Source organism: Macaca thibetana, chromosome 15 (genome assembly GCF_024542745.1).
Source record: "Macaca thibetana thibetana isolate TM-01 chromosome 15, ASM2454274v1, whole genome shotgun sequence".
In the NCBI taxonomy this organism is placed as follows: domain Eukaryota; kingdom Metazoa; phylum Chordata; class Mammalia; order Primates; family Cercopithecidae; genus Macaca; species Macaca thibetana.
The window spans coordinates 80544462-80565369 of NC_065592.1; the positions used below are offsets into that span (position 1 = coordinate 80544462).

Below are 20908 nucleotides of genomic sequence, written 5' to 3' on the forward strand. Positions count from 1 at the left end.
TGCTATAGGTTTTTTAGTACTACTATTTCATTAATGACACAACACACAAATTATCCTTCTGAAATAACCAGAAATCACTTCAGTAAAACATACCTTTAAAAGATTCACAGTTACACGGCGTGTAAATTGTTACAGGAGACAAAATGGCGGTTACCGGAAACTGAGTGGAAGGTTACAAAATTTCTAAGAGCAGAAGTGGTTTTGAAGTAATAAGTAGAAACAAAAAATAACCTAACCTCTTCAAGATAACCACCAGAACCAGCAAGAGAGTGCTGCTGTGCTGTGTGAGGAAGTGAGTACAGGAGGGCTGGAGCTCTCTCACAAAGGAAGTGAATATTCACTTCTGGTTTTACAAACCATCTCATTTGTCAGATTTATCTCACTTGGCACACATCTGGCATTTAGTGCTCAAATAATATAACATATATAGGCACACTCAACAATTGGCATTGATATAAAAATGTAGGCAATCTTCAACTTAAGAGGAATTGTGTTTTAAAAATGAAGGTTTAGGGCCAGGCGCAGTGGCTCACTGTAATCTCAGCATTTTGGGAGGCTGAGGCAGGAGAATCGTTTGAGCCCAGGCGTTCAAGACCAGCCTGGGAAACATAGCGAGACCCCTGTCTCTACAAAAAGTACAAAAATTAGCCAGGTGTGGTGGTATGTGCCTGTAGTCCTGGCTACTTGAGAGGATGAGGTGGGAGGAGAATCATTTGATCCTGGGAGGTTGAGGTTGCAGTGAGCCGAGATCACCCACTGCACTCCAGGCTGGGTGACAGAGTGACACCCTGTCTCAAAAAACGAAGGTTTGTACATACTGTAACAGGATATGAAGCTCCAGATAGAGCAAAATTATAGTGACAGAAGTGAATCAGAGATTGCGTGAGTTGGAGGGTGTGGCCTGGGGGGGGATTGGGAGAGGAGATTGTAAAAGGGCACTGGGGAACTCTTTAGGATAAAGAAAGTGTTCTATATCTTGACTGAGTAAAGGTTAAGTGACTCTAAATTGCCCAAATTCACCAAATTGCACACCTAAAATGTGTGAATTTTATTATATGTAAATTATACTAGCAAGAAAATGATTTTACAAAAAGGAGGTCTGTAACTCGGCATTTCAGATTTCGGAATAGGCTTTTCCAAAAAAATGCATACTACAAATCGTGGTAAGTTTTCAAGCTAGCCCTTCTCCCCCAAATATGAACCATAATTTGGATGAGACTGAGTAGCCTGGAAGCCCACCTAGTCTGGAGACATCAAAACCACAGCTCCCAGAGGTTCTATTATGCACCCTAAGTACTGGTTGGCAGAGGGAGAGAGGGATATTGTTTGATGTCCAGACGCAGTCACAGAGTTAGGATGTGGTGACTGGAGAATGTGAGGTGATGGTAGGAAGATCTAAGGAGCAGGAGGCAAACACATACCCTGAGCACTTTCGCACTTGACCAACCGCTAAGTAAACCTGGAACTCATACTTACTAGTTGAAGAGAGGGGAAGCCAGAGGTACTTATGCTCTGTCGATGATACTGGCCAAGGTTTGGTGGGAGAGTAAACTGTTTCCTTATTTCCGCTGAAGAATACCTTGGATTAAAATAGAAAAATCTAAATGAAATGATTATTTTAAGAAATCATTGCAATTTTAGATGCAATCTTTGATACCATGTTATAATACGTAGGCCTTGGCTGGGTGATGAGCAGAACTGACTAAGATACCCTCAGTGGCCTGTGAGTGGGCACTGTAGTTTTTGTCTGATAATACATACCCTTGAGAAGTTCACAGAGGCCATGATGCCTGCAGTCAGGGTCCTGCCCAATACTGGAAGGATGATGGCAGAAGGAGGACTTTGAGGCCCAAGAAAAAGATCCAGGGCATTTGACTCCTTTTCCCCCAGCCATTCAGAGTTTTCTCTATGTGAGGATGTCTGGTCTCTGACTAGAATCCTTTAAATCCTGAGCTGCCATTTTGATCCAGCCTTTCTCATTTCAAGCAGCTGAACCCATTTGGCTGACTGGCTGCTACAACAGAGAACACCAGAGAACTGTTATATGAACACTTCTGCCTCCCTGTAGGCACCTTCAATGCTACAGGAATTCCCAATGATTATATTTTTTCCAAACTGCTCCTGGTGGAGTGATCCTTTGCATCACCCATGTGGACAATGCTCAGCCAATACTTTAGGGAGCCACACAAATGAGAGGAAGTTGTTCCTCACTGTCTACTTACACCTGCTGGCATGTGACTGCTGGCCAGTGATACCCCAGCTTACGAACAAGTTGACTTCTGAGTACTCATCTGTTAGCCATTTGTTTGGAACTCAGAGCACGTTTTCTTATTACATCATTGTGTTGGTGGTTGGATTCTCAGGCTAGTTCACGAAAGCGTATTTAAACCACAATGAGGCCAAAACATACAATACCAATACCGCTACTGAATATAATTAGAAACTAACAGAGATTATAGAGGATCAAATGAGATCATATATTTTAAACATGCTTCGTATCCAACGAGGGTATATATAAATTTTTAAACATTGTTACTTTAAATGTAATACTTAAATATTACAAATGAAGCTTATTAGGTTTTCTCTGTGCAAATGTGTGCTAGGGCATACTTATTAACTGCCCCGCATGATGAGGTTTCCTACATGGTTTGCTTTGCTCCTGACCTTGGCAATGAGTTACACCTAGAGAGGCAGGAAACTAGGCTCTTGTCTCAACTTTGGCATCTATTCTCCTTCAAGGGCACCCCAATTTCCTTTCAAGATGCCCACGCTCATGCTGTGCACTGTCTAGGCAGAAACACAAATCAAAAGAGTGGGCACATAACTCACGGCAGGACAAGCATCTCTCTTTCCCAGGATTCTGAATGACAAATGGAGAGAAGATTGGAAGAATAAGGCTGGAGCACATTCATCCTAGTGGTGGCCCCTTATGTGATGAGTCAAGGAAGTGTGAAACCCCAGAGGAAGCTGTAGCGGCAAGCATAAATTGTGCTCCTTAATTTTCTACAGCATTTTCTTTCTTTAATTTTTTTAAAGTATAAGGAAATACTAGGATAGGAAGTAAGTATTCTACTAGCCATGAGGGAAATTCTGATTAAACCACAATGAGATGTCATTTCACAACGACTAGGCTGGCTATAACAAGAAAGAGGGGCAATAACAAGTGTTTGCAAGGATGTGGAGAAACTGGAGCGCGCATATGCTGTTGGTTGGGATATAAAATGGTGCAGCCATTTTGGAAAGCCATCTGGCAGTTTCTGAAAAATTTGAACAGAGCTCCCATGTAACCCAGCAATTCCACTCATAGGTATATACCCAGGAGAAATGAAAACATACTTCTGGCAGTGTGTGGTGGCTCACACCTGTAATCCCAGCACTTTGCGGGGCTGAGGTGGGCAGATCACTGGAGGTCAGGAGTTCATGACCAGCCTGGCCAACATGTCGAAATCCTGTCTCTACTAAAAATACAAAAAAATTAGCCATGTGTAATGGTGCGTGCCTGTAATCCCAGCTACTTTGGAGGCTGAGGCATGAGAATCGCTTGAACCCAAGAGGTGGAGGTCACAGTGAGCCGAGATTGCACCACTGCACTCCCGCCTGGGCGACAGAGCAAGACTCTGTTGAAAAAATAAATAAATAAAAAGGACAACCACACTTCCCCACAAAAACTAACACATGAATGTTCATAGCAGCATTATTCATAAAGGCCAAAAAATGGAAAAAATCCAAATGTCCATCAACAGATGAATGACTTAACAGAAAGTTGTATATCCACACAATGGAAAATTACTCAGCAATAGAAAGGAAGAGAGTACATATACCCCACAACATAAATGAACCTTGGAAACATTATCCTAAGTGAAATAAGCTAAACCAAAAGATCACGTGTTCTATGATTCCTTATATGAACTGCCCAGAATTGCAAAATCTATAGAGACAGAAAGTAGGTTTGTGGTCACCTAGGGTTGGGGATATTGTAGAGAAATGGAGAGTGGCTGCTAATGAGTTTGGGGTTTCTGTTTGAAGTAATGAAAATGTTCTGAAATTGATTGTAGTGATGACTGTGAATATATTAAAAATCACTGAACTGTACACATGGGTGAATTTTGTAGTATATGAGTTATATCTAAATAGAATGAGATAGGTGTACATGTAAATATTCTACATAGACAAAAGTGAAGGCAAAAAATTAGTGTGACAACTAGGAATGAAAGAATAACCTCAGATTTTGTCTCCAAGTGTTTGATAGACTGATTTTAATTATAAGTTGGACAGTCACTGATTTTTAAAAAATCAACAGATTAGACCACTGTCCAAAACAAAAAGTCTATATTGCATGAGCAACAATGTATCTTGTGTTTGGCACCATAGGACTCAAACCAACACTGCAATCATTTATTTGCTTACTTGAAAAGAGGATCATAAGCCATAGAGGGCCAACACAACCAAGCCAAAGCCCTTTTCTGTGATCAAGCTGACCTTTTTACAGATAAGACTGACTTCTCCTGGGACTGCTGCCTCCAGGTCTTCCCCCAAGAGCTCTCAAATAATATGTCTTAGTTTCCCGGTCATTCTAAAACTGGTCCTATTATAGACCAGAGTGGTTGATGTGAAATCAGAATATCTGAAAATGTTCAGGAAAGAAAGTGGCATTGTGAGAGGATCAAAGAGGCAGGAAGGACAGGGTCTTGCTTTCATTTTGAAGCAAGACCTGTTGTCCTGTGTCAAAACTCTGGTATTTTTGTCATCATGAAATCAGAATGTTCCTGCCCTCTAGCCTTTCTTAAACAGAGTCAACTGGTATTTCTGTTCCAGTCCTCCATATACCAGTCTCCTAATTCAGAGCTACACAACTAATCTTCTTCCTTGACACTTTGAGCCTAACCCAATACCTAATAGCACTCCTATTTTCTCTCCCCACAGAACCCTATAGAGAAGGCAATTAAACCTGTCACTTCAAAACTGTCAAATATGAATGGTTTGTCATTAAACCGAAAATAGTGAATCATTCCACGTGGAAAAGAATTGCTTCCTATCATTTGAAGAACTTCAAAATAAAATATCTCCAGTGAGGCCCTACACACATATTAAGCTAGCAGAAATAGGCTGGAATGATAAAATTCCATGTTGGTCAAGCTGTGGGAAAACCAGCATGCCGCACACCCCTGGTGGGGTTGTATATTGGCTCTGTGTCTCTGGAAAGTAATAACGTAATATGCAACCAGAACTATAAAACTGCTGTTAACTCTTTAACTATCCCACTTTGGGAAATATACACCATGGAGTTCATACAAACAAAAATATAATTTTGAGCGGAAATGAACATAATACTCTGTATATGATAGTATGATAGCAAATAATTGGAAATAACCAAAGCATCCCACATTGGAAAGAACACTGAACAAATAACAGTATAAAATATATGGGATATCATTTTTCCATTTAAAATGACAAAAATATAAATTAGGTTGACCCATGGAAACCTGCATACAAAGTAAGCTACAGTAAAAAATAGTATGAGCAACTAAATACAAACACACAACAATATAACAATATACATGGAAATATACTACAAGGATCAGAAATACTTTCCATAGTCACAAAGTAGTTTAATAACTACCTCATTCAGGTCTGTCTCCTGTGAAGTTATGTAAGTTCACAATTAAAAAAAAAAAATCCATATGGTTGGGCACAGTGGCTCATGCCTGTAATCCCAATACTTTGGGAGGCCAAAGCAGGTGGATCACTTGAGCTCAGGAGTTTGAGACCAGCCTGGGCAACATGGTGAAACCCAGTCTCTACAAAAATTACAAAAATTAGCCAGGTATGGTGGTGTGTGCCTGTGGTCCCAGCAACTCGGGGGGCTGAGGTGGGAGGATTGCTTGAGCCTGGGAGGTTGAGGCTACAGTGAACTGTGTTCATGCCTGCTGCACTCCAGCTTGGGTGACAAAGTGAGATCCTGTCTCAAAACAAAAACAAAAACAAACAAACAAATTACATATATATAAAAGACTGCGCAGACAGAGCGTACTACTTGGGGTGTTTAAAAGTTATGTAAATGTTGGCTATTAGGTTTCCTAATATGGAACTTCAGTCCCAAAGGAACATATAGCACCCCAATGTCCAAATCAATCTTTTCATCTCTACACTGGTCCCAGTGAAGGGGGACATCTGTCTCCACAAAAAAGAACACAACCAAAGCAGGTGTTTGCACAGGTTCCATTTCTATGCAGGTACTGTGTGTGGGTTTTATTTTCCTCTACATTTGATTCTCAGACCAAATTTGACATGCCCAAGATAAGTTTCATGATGCTAGATTTATATCATGATAATATTTCCTTAATGAGCTAAGATACCCTTCTTCTAAGGAACTCAAAATAGTTTAGAAGTATTATCTTCTTTATTTTCATACATTTTACTGGAAGGGAGCCTTGCGATTTATTTAAAATGTCAATACCCATTGTGATTAAGGAGTCAGAATGGTGGTGATGGATTGGTGGTAGGGAGTGGGTAGAGAAGCTCTATGTTTTTTTTCAGATCAGCAATAATTATGATATACAATCGGGACTACAAACCACAACTAATCCTAGAGTAGAGCTTTCAAAGTGTGGCTGCTGGACCATTTGCATTAAGTCATCAGCTACTTAGATAAAAATTAAATTCCTGGACCCACCCCAGTCCTGTATTACCATCTCTTGTGGTATGGTCTGGAAAACTGTATTTTAAGTCAGCAGTTCCAGGTGATTTTTATGTCCAATAAAGCATAAGATTCACTGATAGTGCAAGACTGTGAAGGAATGGTTGGTTCATTCCTTCCTTCATTCATTCATTCCACATTGAGAACACACAAATTGTTGGGCTCTCTGTTGCTGCTCCTGGGAAGCCTGATCCAGTGGGTAGATGGGAGGAGGGCAGATGAATAATTGAATACTTACAATATGGTAAATATTCTATTACAGGAATATGCATAGCTCCTTGTGAGCAAAGAGGAAAGAGTTACTAATTCTGCCTAGGAATGTTTAGGGAGCTTTTAAAACAAGATTTCTGAGCCGGATTTTGAGAAAAAAATTAGTAAAAGAAGGTCTGATGGAGAAGACAATGCACTTTAAACTTTTAAACCATTTCATGACATGTAGACATCAGTTTTTCTCATTCTCACTTTAAGTATTTTAAACATCATGCTGCCTCATTTCTTTATAAAATATGTATCTAGCAGAATAAAGAAAAAGAATGAAAAAAGAAAAAGAATGAAAACTCATTGACAGAGTCCTGAGTTTTGCCATTTGCCATTTGCTTGAGTTTAAGCACATTAGTTGACTAAGGTGGGTCTTAGTTTCATTATATGTAAACCAAAGGGGCTGGGCTTTATAGCACTGAGCATCTTTCCAGCTCTAACAGGCAAAGATGCACAAGAATCTCCAAGCAGATCAGTCAGCACCACGAGCTACTCCAGCAGCTGTGCTAGGAAACCAAACAGCCCTGGAAGGCTTCTCCCTGGCTTTCGACCCTGAAGGAAAATTCTTTCATTATCTGCTGGTATGGTCGGCAGCCCAAATGGCTGGATGGATTTTAAAACTGATTAAGGAAAAAAACTTCATCTATAAGTATTGAAAGAGGTTTGGGTCTCTTGAGGTTTTCCTGAATCTGACATGTTTTAAACAATAGTGAAAGGGGTGGGGTAAAGAAAAGCAAATATATAATTTACTCTTGGTAACAAGCGATTGTAAAACACTCCACAAATACAGTGTAAAGTACAAGGTTAGTAATAAATATTAATTACAGACATTTGTGGGTGTACATGTGGATGCAACCACAATATACAGTATAATTAAACCTTGAAAAATAGCCATTGTTTCAGGACTAGAAATGATTTACATCAAATAAGCAGTGAAAGGTTGTTATACATCCCTCTCCCCAAACTTACTAAGTTACAAGGTTAGGGCAGGGTAGTATTTTTTAAAAATCAAGGTTTAGGCCGGGCACAGTGGCTCAAGCCTGTAATTCCAGCACTTTGGGAGGCCAAGGCGGGTGGATCACCTGAGGTCAGGAGTTCGAGACCAGCCTGGCCAACATGATGAAACCCTGTCTCTACTAAAAATACAAAAATTAGCCCGGTGTGGTGGCACACACCTGTAATCCCAGCTACTCAGGAGGCTAAGGCAGGAGAATTGCTTGAACCCGGGAGGTGGAGTTTCCAGTGAGCTGAGATCATGCCATTGCACTCCAGCTTGGGGGACAAGAGTGAGACTTCATCTCAAAAAATAAAAAATAAATAAATAAACAAAAATCAAGGTTTAAAAATTTGTTGCATGTAGAAAAACTGACTTTGAATGATGTAGCTATCAAAGGGTTAGATCATTGTGCATGGCATGGGTAAGGTCTGAAAACACACATCTAGCTCAAGAGTGAGTAGTTCCTAGAGTTGACCACATAAAAGAAATCTAAGGCTTTTTCTAAGATGCATTCTTGGATACTTTTAGTAAAGTGCACTTTTAAAAGTCTACAAAATGAATTTCTGTAGCAAACTTTATATATTTATATATCTACACATATATCTATATATCTCTATCCATAACTGTATCTCCATACACTCGTATACATATATGCATACATATTTTCAGCCAAAAAGTCTGGAATAAATTCCTTGTAAATTCTTCAGCCTGTGGCCTCACAATGGATTATTACAGGTTTTATTGTTTCTCATATTTTCTATCTCCTCTCATAAACAGACAAGCCATAACTGTACAACTTCCATAAAACAGATTCAACAGGTGGAAACATGACTACAAAGAAAAGTTTACCTCTTATTAGGAAGGCATGGAACTTATGTTTCTTCCTCACAGGGGAGTCCCAAATCCCTTTCACTCAGAAAATTCCTCTGAAGACAGTGGAATATTTATTAGATGACTTAAGTGTTTGAGCGTTCCAGCAGCAAGACTAGAGAAGGATTTCTCAGCGTCTTCAGAGACATCGCCTCTCCCCAGCCTTTATATATCATCATGTAAGTTTCCTTCTTAATATAATCACCATCTACTGATGAAGCAGCATAATCACCTAAAAGAACACCTGTAATCCTTGAGTGTCTTGTGTTTTAAGAAAAGAGAGTCTTTCCAGAAAAGTGTGTTGAGTCATCAAGTAACAGATGTAACCTATGTAAGCTGGATCCCAAAGGAGGAGGAGAGATGAAACTGGAGCAGAAGTAATATTTAAAGAAATATTGGCTGACAAAAATACCAGACGCAGCTTCATAAAGCTCTATAAATGCCCATCAGAATCAATACAGAGGAAACCAAACCTAGACACATCATAGTAAAACTGCTGAAAATCAAAGAGAAAAATCTTTAAAACATCCAGGGAAAAGACACATTATCTTCAAAGTGTAATAATGCAACCAACAATTAACTTCTCAATTGTAAAAGCGAAATCCACAAACCAATGCAACGACATCTTCAAAGTGCTGAAATAAAATAACTAACAATCTAGAATTTTCTACCTAGTGAAAATATCCTTCATAAGTAATGAAGGAAAAAAGATTTTACCAGATAAACAAAAATGGAGAGAATTTATTACCAGCAGAGGCATACTAAAATGCATAGTAAAGAGAGTTTTTGAGGCAGAAGAAAAGCAATCCCAAATGGAAACACAGAAGTGCTGAAAGCATTGAAATACGCCAAAAGGGTAAACGTAAGTAAATCTAAATGATAGTGACTGTACAATATAAATATAGTAATGATAATAATGTGATGTTTAAAATATACATACAATTAAAACATCAATGATACACAAAAGATATGAGGGGTAAACGGATTTCATGTGTTTTATAGCCCATATTATATCATCTGGGAAATGGTAAAAGTACTAATTAATACTAGGATTCTAATAAGTCAAACATATATTGTTGTAATGTCTATAGCAACAAGAAGTAAGTGGGCAAAACAGAAAAAAAACCCACATAGGATTGAACATTTATACCCAAATATATCAGTGTTTTGTTTGTTTGTTTGTTGTTGTTGTTGTTGTTGTTTTGAGACGGAGTCTCAGCCTGTTGCCCAGGCTGGAGTGCAGTGGTGTAATCCTGGCTCACTGCAACCTCTGCCTCCCGGGTTTAAGCAATTCTCTTGCCTCAGCCTCTTGAGTAGCTGAGACTACTGGCACCTGCCACCACGCCCGGCTCATTTTTGTATTTTTAGTAGAGACGGGGTTTCACCATGTTGGCCAGGCTGGTCTTGAACTCCTGACCTCAGATGATCCGCCCACCTCAGCCTCCCAAAGTGCTGAGATTACAGGCGTGAGCCACCGTGCCCAGCCTATATCAGTTATTAAATGTAAACAGATTAAACTCTCTAATTAAAAGACAAAGGTTATCAGACTACATTTTTAAAAATTGTTACTTATAAGAAGCACATTTTACTTTTAAAAACAGATTGAGTATAATTAGCTGGCAATAAGCTGCGCATATTTAAAGTATACAATTTGATAAGCTTTGACATATGTATAGACCCATGAAACCATTACTACAATAAATAAGTTTCTTCATGCCCCTTCTTAATTCTTACCCTCTTTCTCCTGGCAACTACTAATTTACTTTCTGTAACTGTAGATCATTTGCATTTTCTAGAGTTTTATATAAATGGAATCATACAATATATCTCTTTTTTTGGTCTGGCTTCTTCCATTCAACAGAATTATTTTGCAATCCATTTATATTGCACTGTGTATTAGTAGTTTACTCCCTTTCATTATAGAAGAGTATTCCATTGTATGGATATAACACAGTTTTGTTTTTTTTTAATCCATTCACCTGTCTATGGACATTTGAGTTGTTTTCAGTTTTTAGCTATTATAAATAAAGTTGCTATAAACATTTGTGTTCAAATCTTTATATGGATACGTTCTTTCATTCCTCTTGGGTAAATGACCAGTTAAAGTGTTTTACAATGTGGTTGTATACTCCCATCATCAGTGTTCCAGTTTTTCCATTTGTTCAACAATACTTGGTGGTGTCAGTGTTTTTAATTTTAGCCATTATACTAGATATGTTGTATGTGGTGGTATCTCATTGTGTTTTTAATTTGCATTTCCCTAATGACTAATGATGCTAAGCAAGTTTTCATGAAGAGACACACTTTATTTATATTTAACTTTTATTTTAGGTTTAGGGTTACATATACATGTTTGTAACATAGGTAGATTGTGGTGTCCTTTCTTTCTTTCCCTCTTTGTTTCTCTCTCTTTCTTTCTTTCCTTCTTTCTTTCTTTCCTTCTTCTTTCTCTCTCTCTCTCTCCCTTCCTTCCTTCCTTCCTTCCTTTCTTTCTTTCTTCCCTCCTTCCTTCCCTCCCTCCCTCCCTCCTTCCTTCCTTCGTTCCTTCCTTCTTTCTCTCTCTCTCTTCCTCTCTCTCTCTTTCTTTTCTTTTCTTTCTTTCTTTCTTTCTTTCTTTCTTTCTTTCTTTCTTTCTTTCTTTCTTTCTTTCTTTCTTTCTTTCTCTCTTTCTTTCTTTCTTTCTTTCTTTTCTTTCTTTCTTTCTTTCCCTTTCTTTCTTTCTTCTTCTTTCTTTCCTTTCTTCCTCCCTCCCTTCTTTCCCTCCCTCCCTCCCTCCCTCCTTCCTTCCTCCTCCTTCCTTCCTTCCTTCCTTCCTTCCTTCCCTTCCCTCCCTCCCTCCCTCCCTCCTCCCCTCCCTCCCTCCCTCCCTCCTCCTTCCTTCCTTCCTTCCTTCCTTCCTTCCTTCCTTCCTTCCTTCCTTCCTTCAGACACACTTTAAATATAAGGACATAAAAAGACTGAAAGTGAAAGAATTTAAAAAGTTATGAAACCTAGCCAAAAGAAAGCTGAGATCGCTGTAGTACTATCAGACAAAATGGACTTTAAGAAGCATTACTGAAGAGAGAGACGTTTCCTAAATAATCAAAGGGCAATCCACCGGGAAGACACAACAATTCTAAATATGTATGTACCAAGTAATATAGGCTAAAAATATATAAAGCAAGAACTGCAAACGTAAGAGGAAAAATATTACATCCACAACTATAGTAAAAGTTTCAAACATACTTCTGTTCTATCATGCAGATAAAAAAAAAACCAGAGATACACAGAACTTGAAGATGATAAACAGACTTGTGCTAATTGACATATACAGAAAACACCATGCCTAACTTTAGAGTACACATTCTGCTTGCACACATTAAACATTTACATATTGACCATATCCCCAACCATAAAACAAGTCTCAACAAATTGCAAAGGTCCAGAAATGATATAGAGTCACTAGTCTGATGCCATGCAGAACTAAACTAGAAGCCAACAAAAACATGCTAGCTCTACAACATCTAAATATTTGTTTGTTTTTGCAAATGACATAATTTTAAGCCTATTTTTCTTTCCATTTATGTGCCTGGGCTAAGTAAGTGGATTTTTAAAAATTACATAAAAACCAAAAGGAAAATAGCCAGAGAGGAAAACTACATGTAATATTTAGACACAGTTATATAAGCTATTCTATTTTTATTTTGAGGATGTAATATATTTTGCAATTTTAAATATAAAAAGTATTAAAAAGCACATTGTACAATGTCTCCCGCCTACTCTTGTTTGCCAGGTACCCTGTTCCCTCTCCACAGACAATCTAGGTAATAATTTCTTGTGTTTCCTTCTGTGCATATAGAGTTTATAAGCAAATACATGTATATATTCTTTCCCACATTTTTATTTACACAAATGGGAATACAGTACTTGAGACTCATCTATGTTGTAGTGTTCACCCATTGTTCATTCTTTTTTATTATGGAGGAGTATTCCACTGTATGAATACCACAATTTGTTTATCTGTTTGCTGGTGATCTTCATTTTGCTTTATTCACTTAATAGATAAATACATAATAATTCCCTCATTCTTTTTTTACAGCTGCATATGTACTCTACTATATAACTGGGAATAATTTCTTAACTACTCTCTTTCATACATTTCTGTTGTTTCTAGTTTTCTGCCAGCACATAAAAAGTTCAGAAAACTGTACATATGAATTCATACATGTGTAAATATATCTGTGGAATAAAGTCCTAGAACTGGAATTGTTGGGTGTAAGTGTGTATTAGTCCTTCAGAGTATTTTACCAATTAACATGCTAAGCAGCCATATAAAGAAAGTGTACAAAATGCTTTCAACAATTTTAAGGAGTTATTGAATTAACTGGCTATTCTGCCCATTGTTATCTAACTATCCTGAAGAACCAAGAATCCATTTATTTGATGTGCAAAACCAACATTTGCGTTGAGGGACTCTTTTCTTAACTTTATGGGCAGGAAGTTGCTATTTAGTAAAGTTAATCCCTTTGTTTACGGGGTAACTGTAAGACTCAAGACAGTATAGTTACCTTCTGGTGGGCTGAAAATTTCATTTGGGCATACTAAGTTTGAAGTTCTCATGAGGACTCCAATTGGAAGTCAAGTTGGCAGTTGGCTAAACGGTCTGGAACAGGAACAAAGTCCCAGTTGCGGATGTGAATTTGGCCAGGCTTGAGAGAGCAGGGCTGAGAGGTCCACACCTCCCCACCCATGGTTTCTCGTCCATGTCCCCAGCAACCCATATCTAGTTTACCAAAATGGTTATATGTGGTGCCCACAATGGTGTGGTTATAATCTGTGGTCTGCGAACAAAGCCACATAGCCTGGCTAAACAACTAAACCAAACTCTCTCACTCTGCGCACCAATGGTCATTCCTTTGTTTTGGCTTTCACCCCTCTTTGATGAGTCTAATCTTTGAGGAAAACACAGATAACAAAAGCTCTCAACAAGCTGGTCAGAGAAGATCTTGAAAGCAGCTCATGGGACCACTGAACAATTTGGGGAATGAAATTTTGCCAAGAAGAACTTCCTGATTATTAGGATTGCAGAAGGTTGACTCATTTTTTGTGTGTGAAAACAGAAAATGATGCCACTATTTACTGAGTGCTTACATTACACAGGGCCCTGTGCTGAGCAATTCATAAGCGCTTCATTGAATCCACACGGCAATGCTATGAACCAGGTTTATCATCCCTGTTTAACAAATGCAAAACTCAGGGCTGGAAATGTCTGGAGAATTTGAACCCAAGACTATCTGACTCCAGAGAACATTCTGTTAGTTACTATGCTTATTATATGAGTATAAGCTTAAAAACGTATTTAAATCTGAGTATATTATTTGAAAACTTTCCATGTTTTTAAATAGTGTACTTAAAAACTAGAAGGAAATACTACTATTCACAGTTATGTTAGAGAGGTAGGAAAATAGAATTTTTTTTTTTTTTTGAGACAGGGTCTTGCTCTTTCACCAAGGCTGAGTGCAGTGGCGAGATCACAGCTCACTGCAGCCTCAAACTCTAGGACTTACGAGATCCTCCTACCTCAGTCCCCTGAGGGTAGCCAGGACTACAGGCATGCACCACCACGCCTAATTTTTAATTTTATATCGAGATGGAATCATGCTATGTTGCCCAAGCTGGTCTCAAATTCCTGGATGCAGGTGATCCTCCTGCCTCAGCCTCCCAAATTGCTGGGATTATAAGCATGAACCACCACACTCAACCTCGAGTTGTTTTTTTTTCTTTTTCTAAAATGTTTGCGCTGTGGTTGCCATAGATTTATGACAGAAATTGTAAACACACATATACCTTTTTAAACTATTATGAAAGTATCTTAAGAGTCTCTTCAGGGCTGGGTGCGGTGCCTCACGCCCATAATCCCAGCACTTTGGGAGGCTGAGGCAGGGGGAATCACCTGAGGACAGGAGTTCAAGACCAGCCTGGCCAACATGGTGAAATCCCATCTCTACTAAAAATACAAAAATTAGCTGGGCGTGGTGGCTCATGTCTGTAATCCCAGCTACGCGGGAGGCTGAGGCAGGAGAATTGCTTGAACCTGGGAGGCAGAGGTTGCAGTGTGCCGAGATCGTGACACTGCACTCCAGCCTGGGCAACAGAGCAAGACTTCATTTCAGGAAAAAAAAAAAAAAAAAACAGTCTCTTCAGGGATCCTTTCATCATTACCATTTTGTTTCTAAGTCTCCTGGAATTTCGAAATAAAACTGTATTCTCAGCATACTTCGAGCTCTTGCATCCACTTCCTCCTCTACCTGGATTCAATTAAACTCAACACACATTGTTGGATGCTGTTGATTAAAAACACCTCATTTCTCCACTCTGATTTGTGATTTATCTAAGTTATTTGTCCCAGCATAGCCAGCTCCTTGGCCAATTTAGAGGCCACATGCTGTATATTCATGAAAGGGCCTATAATGGTGCTATTTATTTTCAGATGTGCTGGCCAAGGCAGTGAATTAGCTGCACGTCTGTGTGACTTAGTGAGGTGGCTTCAGTAAAGACATGGAGAGCCTTCCAGCCTCTGCTATTCAAGCTGATTGCAGTTGTGAAATACACATGCCTTTGCTATAAGGGGAAATGGAGCAGTTCTAACTTCCTCATTTTTTGTGAGTTTGCTTTGTTAAACTATGGAACTTATGGAGGTGGCTGAGAGAGAAAGTTTTTGTTTGCCCTTGAACACAGCTTCAACCTGTGGAGGACAACTGAACTAAGCTGAGGACCGTCAGGTAATTGTTGTTGTATCTTCATGCACATCCTCTATAGAAGTGGTTCTCAAAATGTGGTCCTGAGACCAGCAACATCAACGTCCCCTGGTCAAGCTAGAAATGCAGACTATCAGGCCTCCGCCCAGACCTACAGAATCCTAAACTCTGGGGATGGGCCCAGATATCTGTGTTTTAACAAGCCCTCCTGGCCAGGTGTGGTGGCTCACGCCTATAATCCCAGAACTTTAGGAGGCCGAGGTGGGCGGATCACAAGGTCAAGGGATCCAGACCATCCTGGCCAACATGGTGAAACCCCATCTGTACTAAAAATACAAAAATTATCTGGGCGTGGTGGCACATGCCTGTAATCCCAGCTACTCAGGAGGCGAAGGCAGGAGAATCGCTTGAACCTGGAAGGCTGAGGTTGCAGTGAGTCGAGATCGGGCCACTGCATTCCAGCCTGGTGACAGAGCGAGACTCCGTCTCAAAAAAACAAAAACAAAAACAAACAAACAACAACAAAAAACAAAAAACAAGCCCTCCAGATGATTCTGATGCAGGCTTACATTTGGGAACCACTGGTCTGTTTCTAGCAGACAAATTCCATCTCTGCCAGCTTTCTCTTGCCCTTTCCCCATTCTCCCTCAGTGACATAGGACTGTAATCACCCTTCTTCAGTCTAACTAACGCTATCTAGTTAATTTGAAAATCAAGATTCTAACAGACGTTCATTTAATGATACCTACTTCCTACGTAGCCAAATTTAACTAAGATATTCTACTTTTTACAAATAGTTAATGTGCCCTCAAATAATCACTTCCTCCATTCCCTCCTTCCCCAGTCCCAAACCGTCTCCATCATTTCTCAAAATTTATTTTAGTTTGGAGGATGAAAACAATGCTTCTTAAACCAAAGAAACTGTACTGTTCCAAAGTTATGAAGCTATTGACGGTTGGCTGTTATTTACTTTAAGAAAAAGCTCTGACATGGGAGGTGGAGTCAGTGCCTGGAAGGGTGAATATTAAGGAGAAGGACAGCAGGCTTAGGAAAGTTGCAGAATGACTAGAATCTCTTAGTTGAGAACAGTAGAGAGATGACACATAAGCCCAGATGTCTGACATTGATTTATTCTTTCAAGTATTTATTGAGTATGCACTTGCTCGAAGTTCTGGGGATACTGCAAAGAGGAAAGCAGACAAAAGCCTCTGCCCTCATGAAGCTTCTATTCTGATGTGCACTGAAGCCTGGGCTTCTGCCACATTCTTTTGTATTAAGACTGCCCTATCCAGTGATCCTTTCAGCTCAGGGTGTTTTATCATTATAGGTACCTGAGGCAAGCAAAATATATGGTGCCTTTATAGGAAGGGAGGAGATGGCCGGAATGAGGGAAAAATTCTTCAAAAGGAAAAGTACCCAGACAGACCCCACCCCAGCTAACCAAAATTAGTTATTCACAAAGGAAATCTCCCTGAGGCTTCAAAATTTGACATCTTTATGGTTCCAGGAATCATGCACATTAATAAAGTCAAATTTATCCTCATAACAGCTCACTCGTGGAACAAGTACTACCCTCATGTCACAAAAAAGGAAGCGAAAGCAGAAAAGAACTGGGTACTGGATCAAGTTCTGAAGTAGAGCCTGTTCCAACCTAAGAACCAAATCTGCCTCTTGCAGGATTTTCTTGCCTGTATTGGCATATTGATGGTCACTTAGCTCTAGCACTGAGCCTTTTCCAGAAGTAAGGCCCAGTCTTCTGCCAACATTCTCCAGGGAGCCACCATGTCCTTTATCGTTCTGCAAATATTCTTTCCTGAAGGGCTCAGAAAGAGCCTCGTTCTTGTGACCTATCCACTATTTCCCGTATGAATCCTAATACTGTATCCTTAATAAAATTTCTATCTAGATATAAAATAAGTTCCTTTACTCTTCCCTTACTGAAGAGTTAGTCATGTTAGTGTGATAGATGCAGAAGTAATAATCTCTTAAATCACTTCTTAATAAATGAGACTATATTCTGTGCACTAAACAGTTATTCAAGATGACAACTATTAGGATATTTGTTTTGGTGAAATCGTATGGCCTGAGTTATGGATCAAGCAGGTATTTTAAATCAAGAAGCCTGAATAAAAATACCAACCCTTCTAATTTTGAGGAGAAGAGGTATTTTTCTTTATGTGCAATATTAAAATAATACTATGTTTGTTGTATAAAAATATAGCAAAATTTTACATCAATGAGTATAAATTATTCTTCATATAAAGAAATGATAAGAGACTAGAGGACATGTATGGTAAATAAGAGAGTAGAGGACATAAGTAATTTGAACTGTTTGTTTTTTTGTTTCTTTGTTTGTTTGTTTGTTTTTTTTTTTTGAGACAGACTCTTGCTCTATCCCCCAGGCTGGAGTGCATTGGCGCAATCTCGGCTCACTGCAACCTCCACCTCCTGGGTTCTGCCTTGGCTTCCCGAGTAGCTGGGACTATAGGCACACGCCACCACACCTGGCTAATTTTTGTATTTTTAGTAGAGATGGGGTTTCACCATGTTGGCCAGGCTGGTCTCAAACTTTTGACCTCAGGTGATCCACCTGCCTTGGCCTCCAAAAGTGTTGGGATTACAGGCGTGAGCCACAGTGCTTGGCCTGTTATTTGGACTTTTTAAAAGAGACATGGCAAATGTGAATAGTATATATACAGAAAAGTATTTCCTTCTGCATTAACTGGCGATTTATTTCTTATTACCTATCTTAAACTCAAAACAGTCAAAAGAGTCTCAGGATCATTATAAGGACGATCTAAAGACATTCTGTTTATAGACTCCTAGAAAATTACTCAAGATACTTGTACTTGGGCACATATATGAAAACCTTTCCTTTTATATATTGAGACTGTTCTCTTTTTTTAGAGAACTTAAATACAAAACCTCCTGATATTCAAGCGAATGCTGTAACAACAAAGTTAACTTGAGCAAACACTGAACAACTCCTTTGCAGGCCCTGTTCTGGAATCCTTCCAGTGGTGACCCTCAAACTTTAGCGTACAAAAATAAGAATCCGCTAGGGAACTGATCAACCATGCAGATTGCTGAGCGCCACCCTCTTGAGATTCTGACTCATTGGTTTGAGCATAGCTAGAATCTGCATTTTAACAACCCCAGGGGTTCAGATGTAGTCCACCTAAGGACACTCTGAGACAAGCAACAACTGCCTTGTGAACTTCGAGCCAATGGAAAACCTGACCGAGAAACCTGTCTCATCATTAAACCAAGTTTACAATCTCAAGTCTTGATGCATACTTGGTGCTCACTCAAATGGAAGTAGAAGGAGAATGTGAGTCAATGTGGTTCTATCTGCAATTTTCCACTTCCACCTGCAGGGCAATGATTTATCCATAATGCAGGAAGGTCAAGGTTTCCAGGACAGCATAAGTCAACATTTTCTTTCTTACTACTATGTAAACAAGTTTTTCAAGGCACTTTAGATTAGAAAAGTTAATAAAGAGGAAAGAGAAAGGAGGAAAGACGGAAGAGAAGGATTTTCACAGGGAAAATAAAAGAAAGGTAATTTTGCTCAAGTAAGTAGGACAAACTGGACTATACCTGCTGAATAATTACAGGGTATGCTTCAGAAGGCACACACTCAGCTAAGCCAGACCCACTGGCCAGTAATGAGATAGCAAGAGTTGGGAATTATTCGTTTTCTGGCCTCATATTATCTGCAGAGTCCATGAGGGTTTAGAAGGATGGTCTTTTTCAGAAATCTTAATCTGTAACAAATGGAGGAATGGAACAGCATCTCAGTGAGATCTTGCTGTCCCGATTCTTCTTCAGCCACCTGTATGCCTACCATGGGTTTGCAAATTCTGCCCTGGGTCTGGTTATTATATTAATAATGTATCTTACTGTTGATATCAGGGTTCCTATTAAACTGTTCTTCTATGCAGTTCCCAAATACTAGACACATAAGGAAAAGTGCTTTCCTATAAATGCTTTACTTTTTACCTTCAACAAGGGAACAACAGTTAGCTTTAACTTTCAACAGTTTTAGAATATTTTGCATTTTAAAAGCTTCTTGCATTTGAACACATCTCAAAATCTTGGCCTTACTCTCTTTTCTCAATGCATAAGGGTGGTTACGATCCCTGGGGGTTTTCAAATGCTTTTATACCAGGTGACTGTGCATTAAACAAGCTATGGTGAAGTTGATCAATGATAATTAACAGGAATAAGATTTTAGGGAAAAAAATTCTAAAACCTATTTCTTAAATGAAGCCATCAATCATGGCAGAGGAGCCACATGTTGGGCACAAAGCCAACACACACACGGCTCTTTCTGGGACACGGCTTTTGGTCAAGGGCAAGGTATTCCCCACAAGAAGAGAGCTGAACATGTCTCCAGTTTTGCTAGTCTCTTATATTAGCATAACTTTTAGTCTTACGGAGGCAAACTTTCCCTGTTCCAGAGCCTTACTTCCAATGAAGTAGGCAAGGCAACAAACACTCAAAGAAGTTAAGGGACTGCTTAAGCCTAACAAATCTTACAAGTGTTAGAGGTGGAATGAGAACTGAGTTTATGCTTAGGAGGGTAGACTGTGGTCTTTTTTCCTAAAGAAAGTTGTTTTGAGTAGGTACAATGGGCAGTAGGTCACCATTTAAAGAGGAAAGAAATCCCTGACCAGCCATAACTTGCTATGCTTGTAATTCCTACCACCTTAAAGCACATAGGAAGTCTTTAGTTGGATTGAAAGATCAGTTACTTGAGAGAATAACATACACACTAAACCTTAGTACAGTGTCATATTCCTACATCAGATTAATCCATATCCACCTAATTTCATACAGGGACACTGAGGAAGTGAAGCCCAGACCACCCTGTAGATGCATAGGAAGCTGAGGAAGACAATGGGTCCCAAAAGAGCAATGTGGGAATTGGGGTCCAGTCCTTTTCCAGGAGGGATGGAGCGTAAAAAGAATATTAATAAAATCAGGTGTTCAAGGCTAGTTTCTGAAAAATCATTTTGAATCAAACCTCTGTCCCAAGGACAGAATAGAACACTCTGTGCCTTGGGATACCCTAGGACCAACTTCATCCATTTCTCAGGTTTTCTTAGATTAGGACAATAACAAGTAGTTTAAATGCATGTTGGCTACCAACTAAAGTTAACAATAAAGCCTGCCTAAATTGATGCAAGGAAGTATACATAGGACTTTTTTTTTTTTTTGAGATGGAGTCTCACTCTGTTGTCTAGACTGGAGTGCAGTGGCGCGATCTCGGCTTACTGCAACCTCTGCCTCCTGAGTTCAAGCTGTTCTCCTGCCTCAGCCTACCAAGTAACTGGGGCTACAGGC

The 20908-nt window shown here is 39.3% G+C and overlaps 2 protein-coding genes across 8 annotated transcripts in view; one reads left to right on the plus strand and one right to left on the minus strand.

The window, feature by feature from the left end:
- The window catches only part of LOC126937902 (putative COBW domain-containing protein 7), a 952477-nt gene that overhangs the window by 808186 nt on the left and 123383 nt on the right, over positions 1-20908 (plus strand). The gene's annotated exons all lie outside the window — the stretch shown is intronic.
- DOCK8 (dedicator of cytokinesis 8) overlaps positions 1-20908 on the minus strand; it is a 240779-nt gene that overhangs the window by 186774 nt on the left and 33097 nt on the right. For 4 of the 7 annotated variants that reach the window (XM_050761724.1, XM_050761732.1, XM_050761730.1 and 1 more), the window contains exon 2: positions 1477-1579. The exons of 1 other annotated variant lie outside the window; for it this stretch is intronic. In XM_050761724.1, the coding sequence (XP_050617681.1) occupies positions 1477-1579 (103 nt within the window). Of the gene's footprint in view, positions 1-93; positions 1452-1476; positions 1580-5620; positions 6375-20908 lie in introns of those variants that run through there. 2 more of the 7 variants (XM_050761725.1, XM_050761728.1) reach the window with 2 other exon arrangements.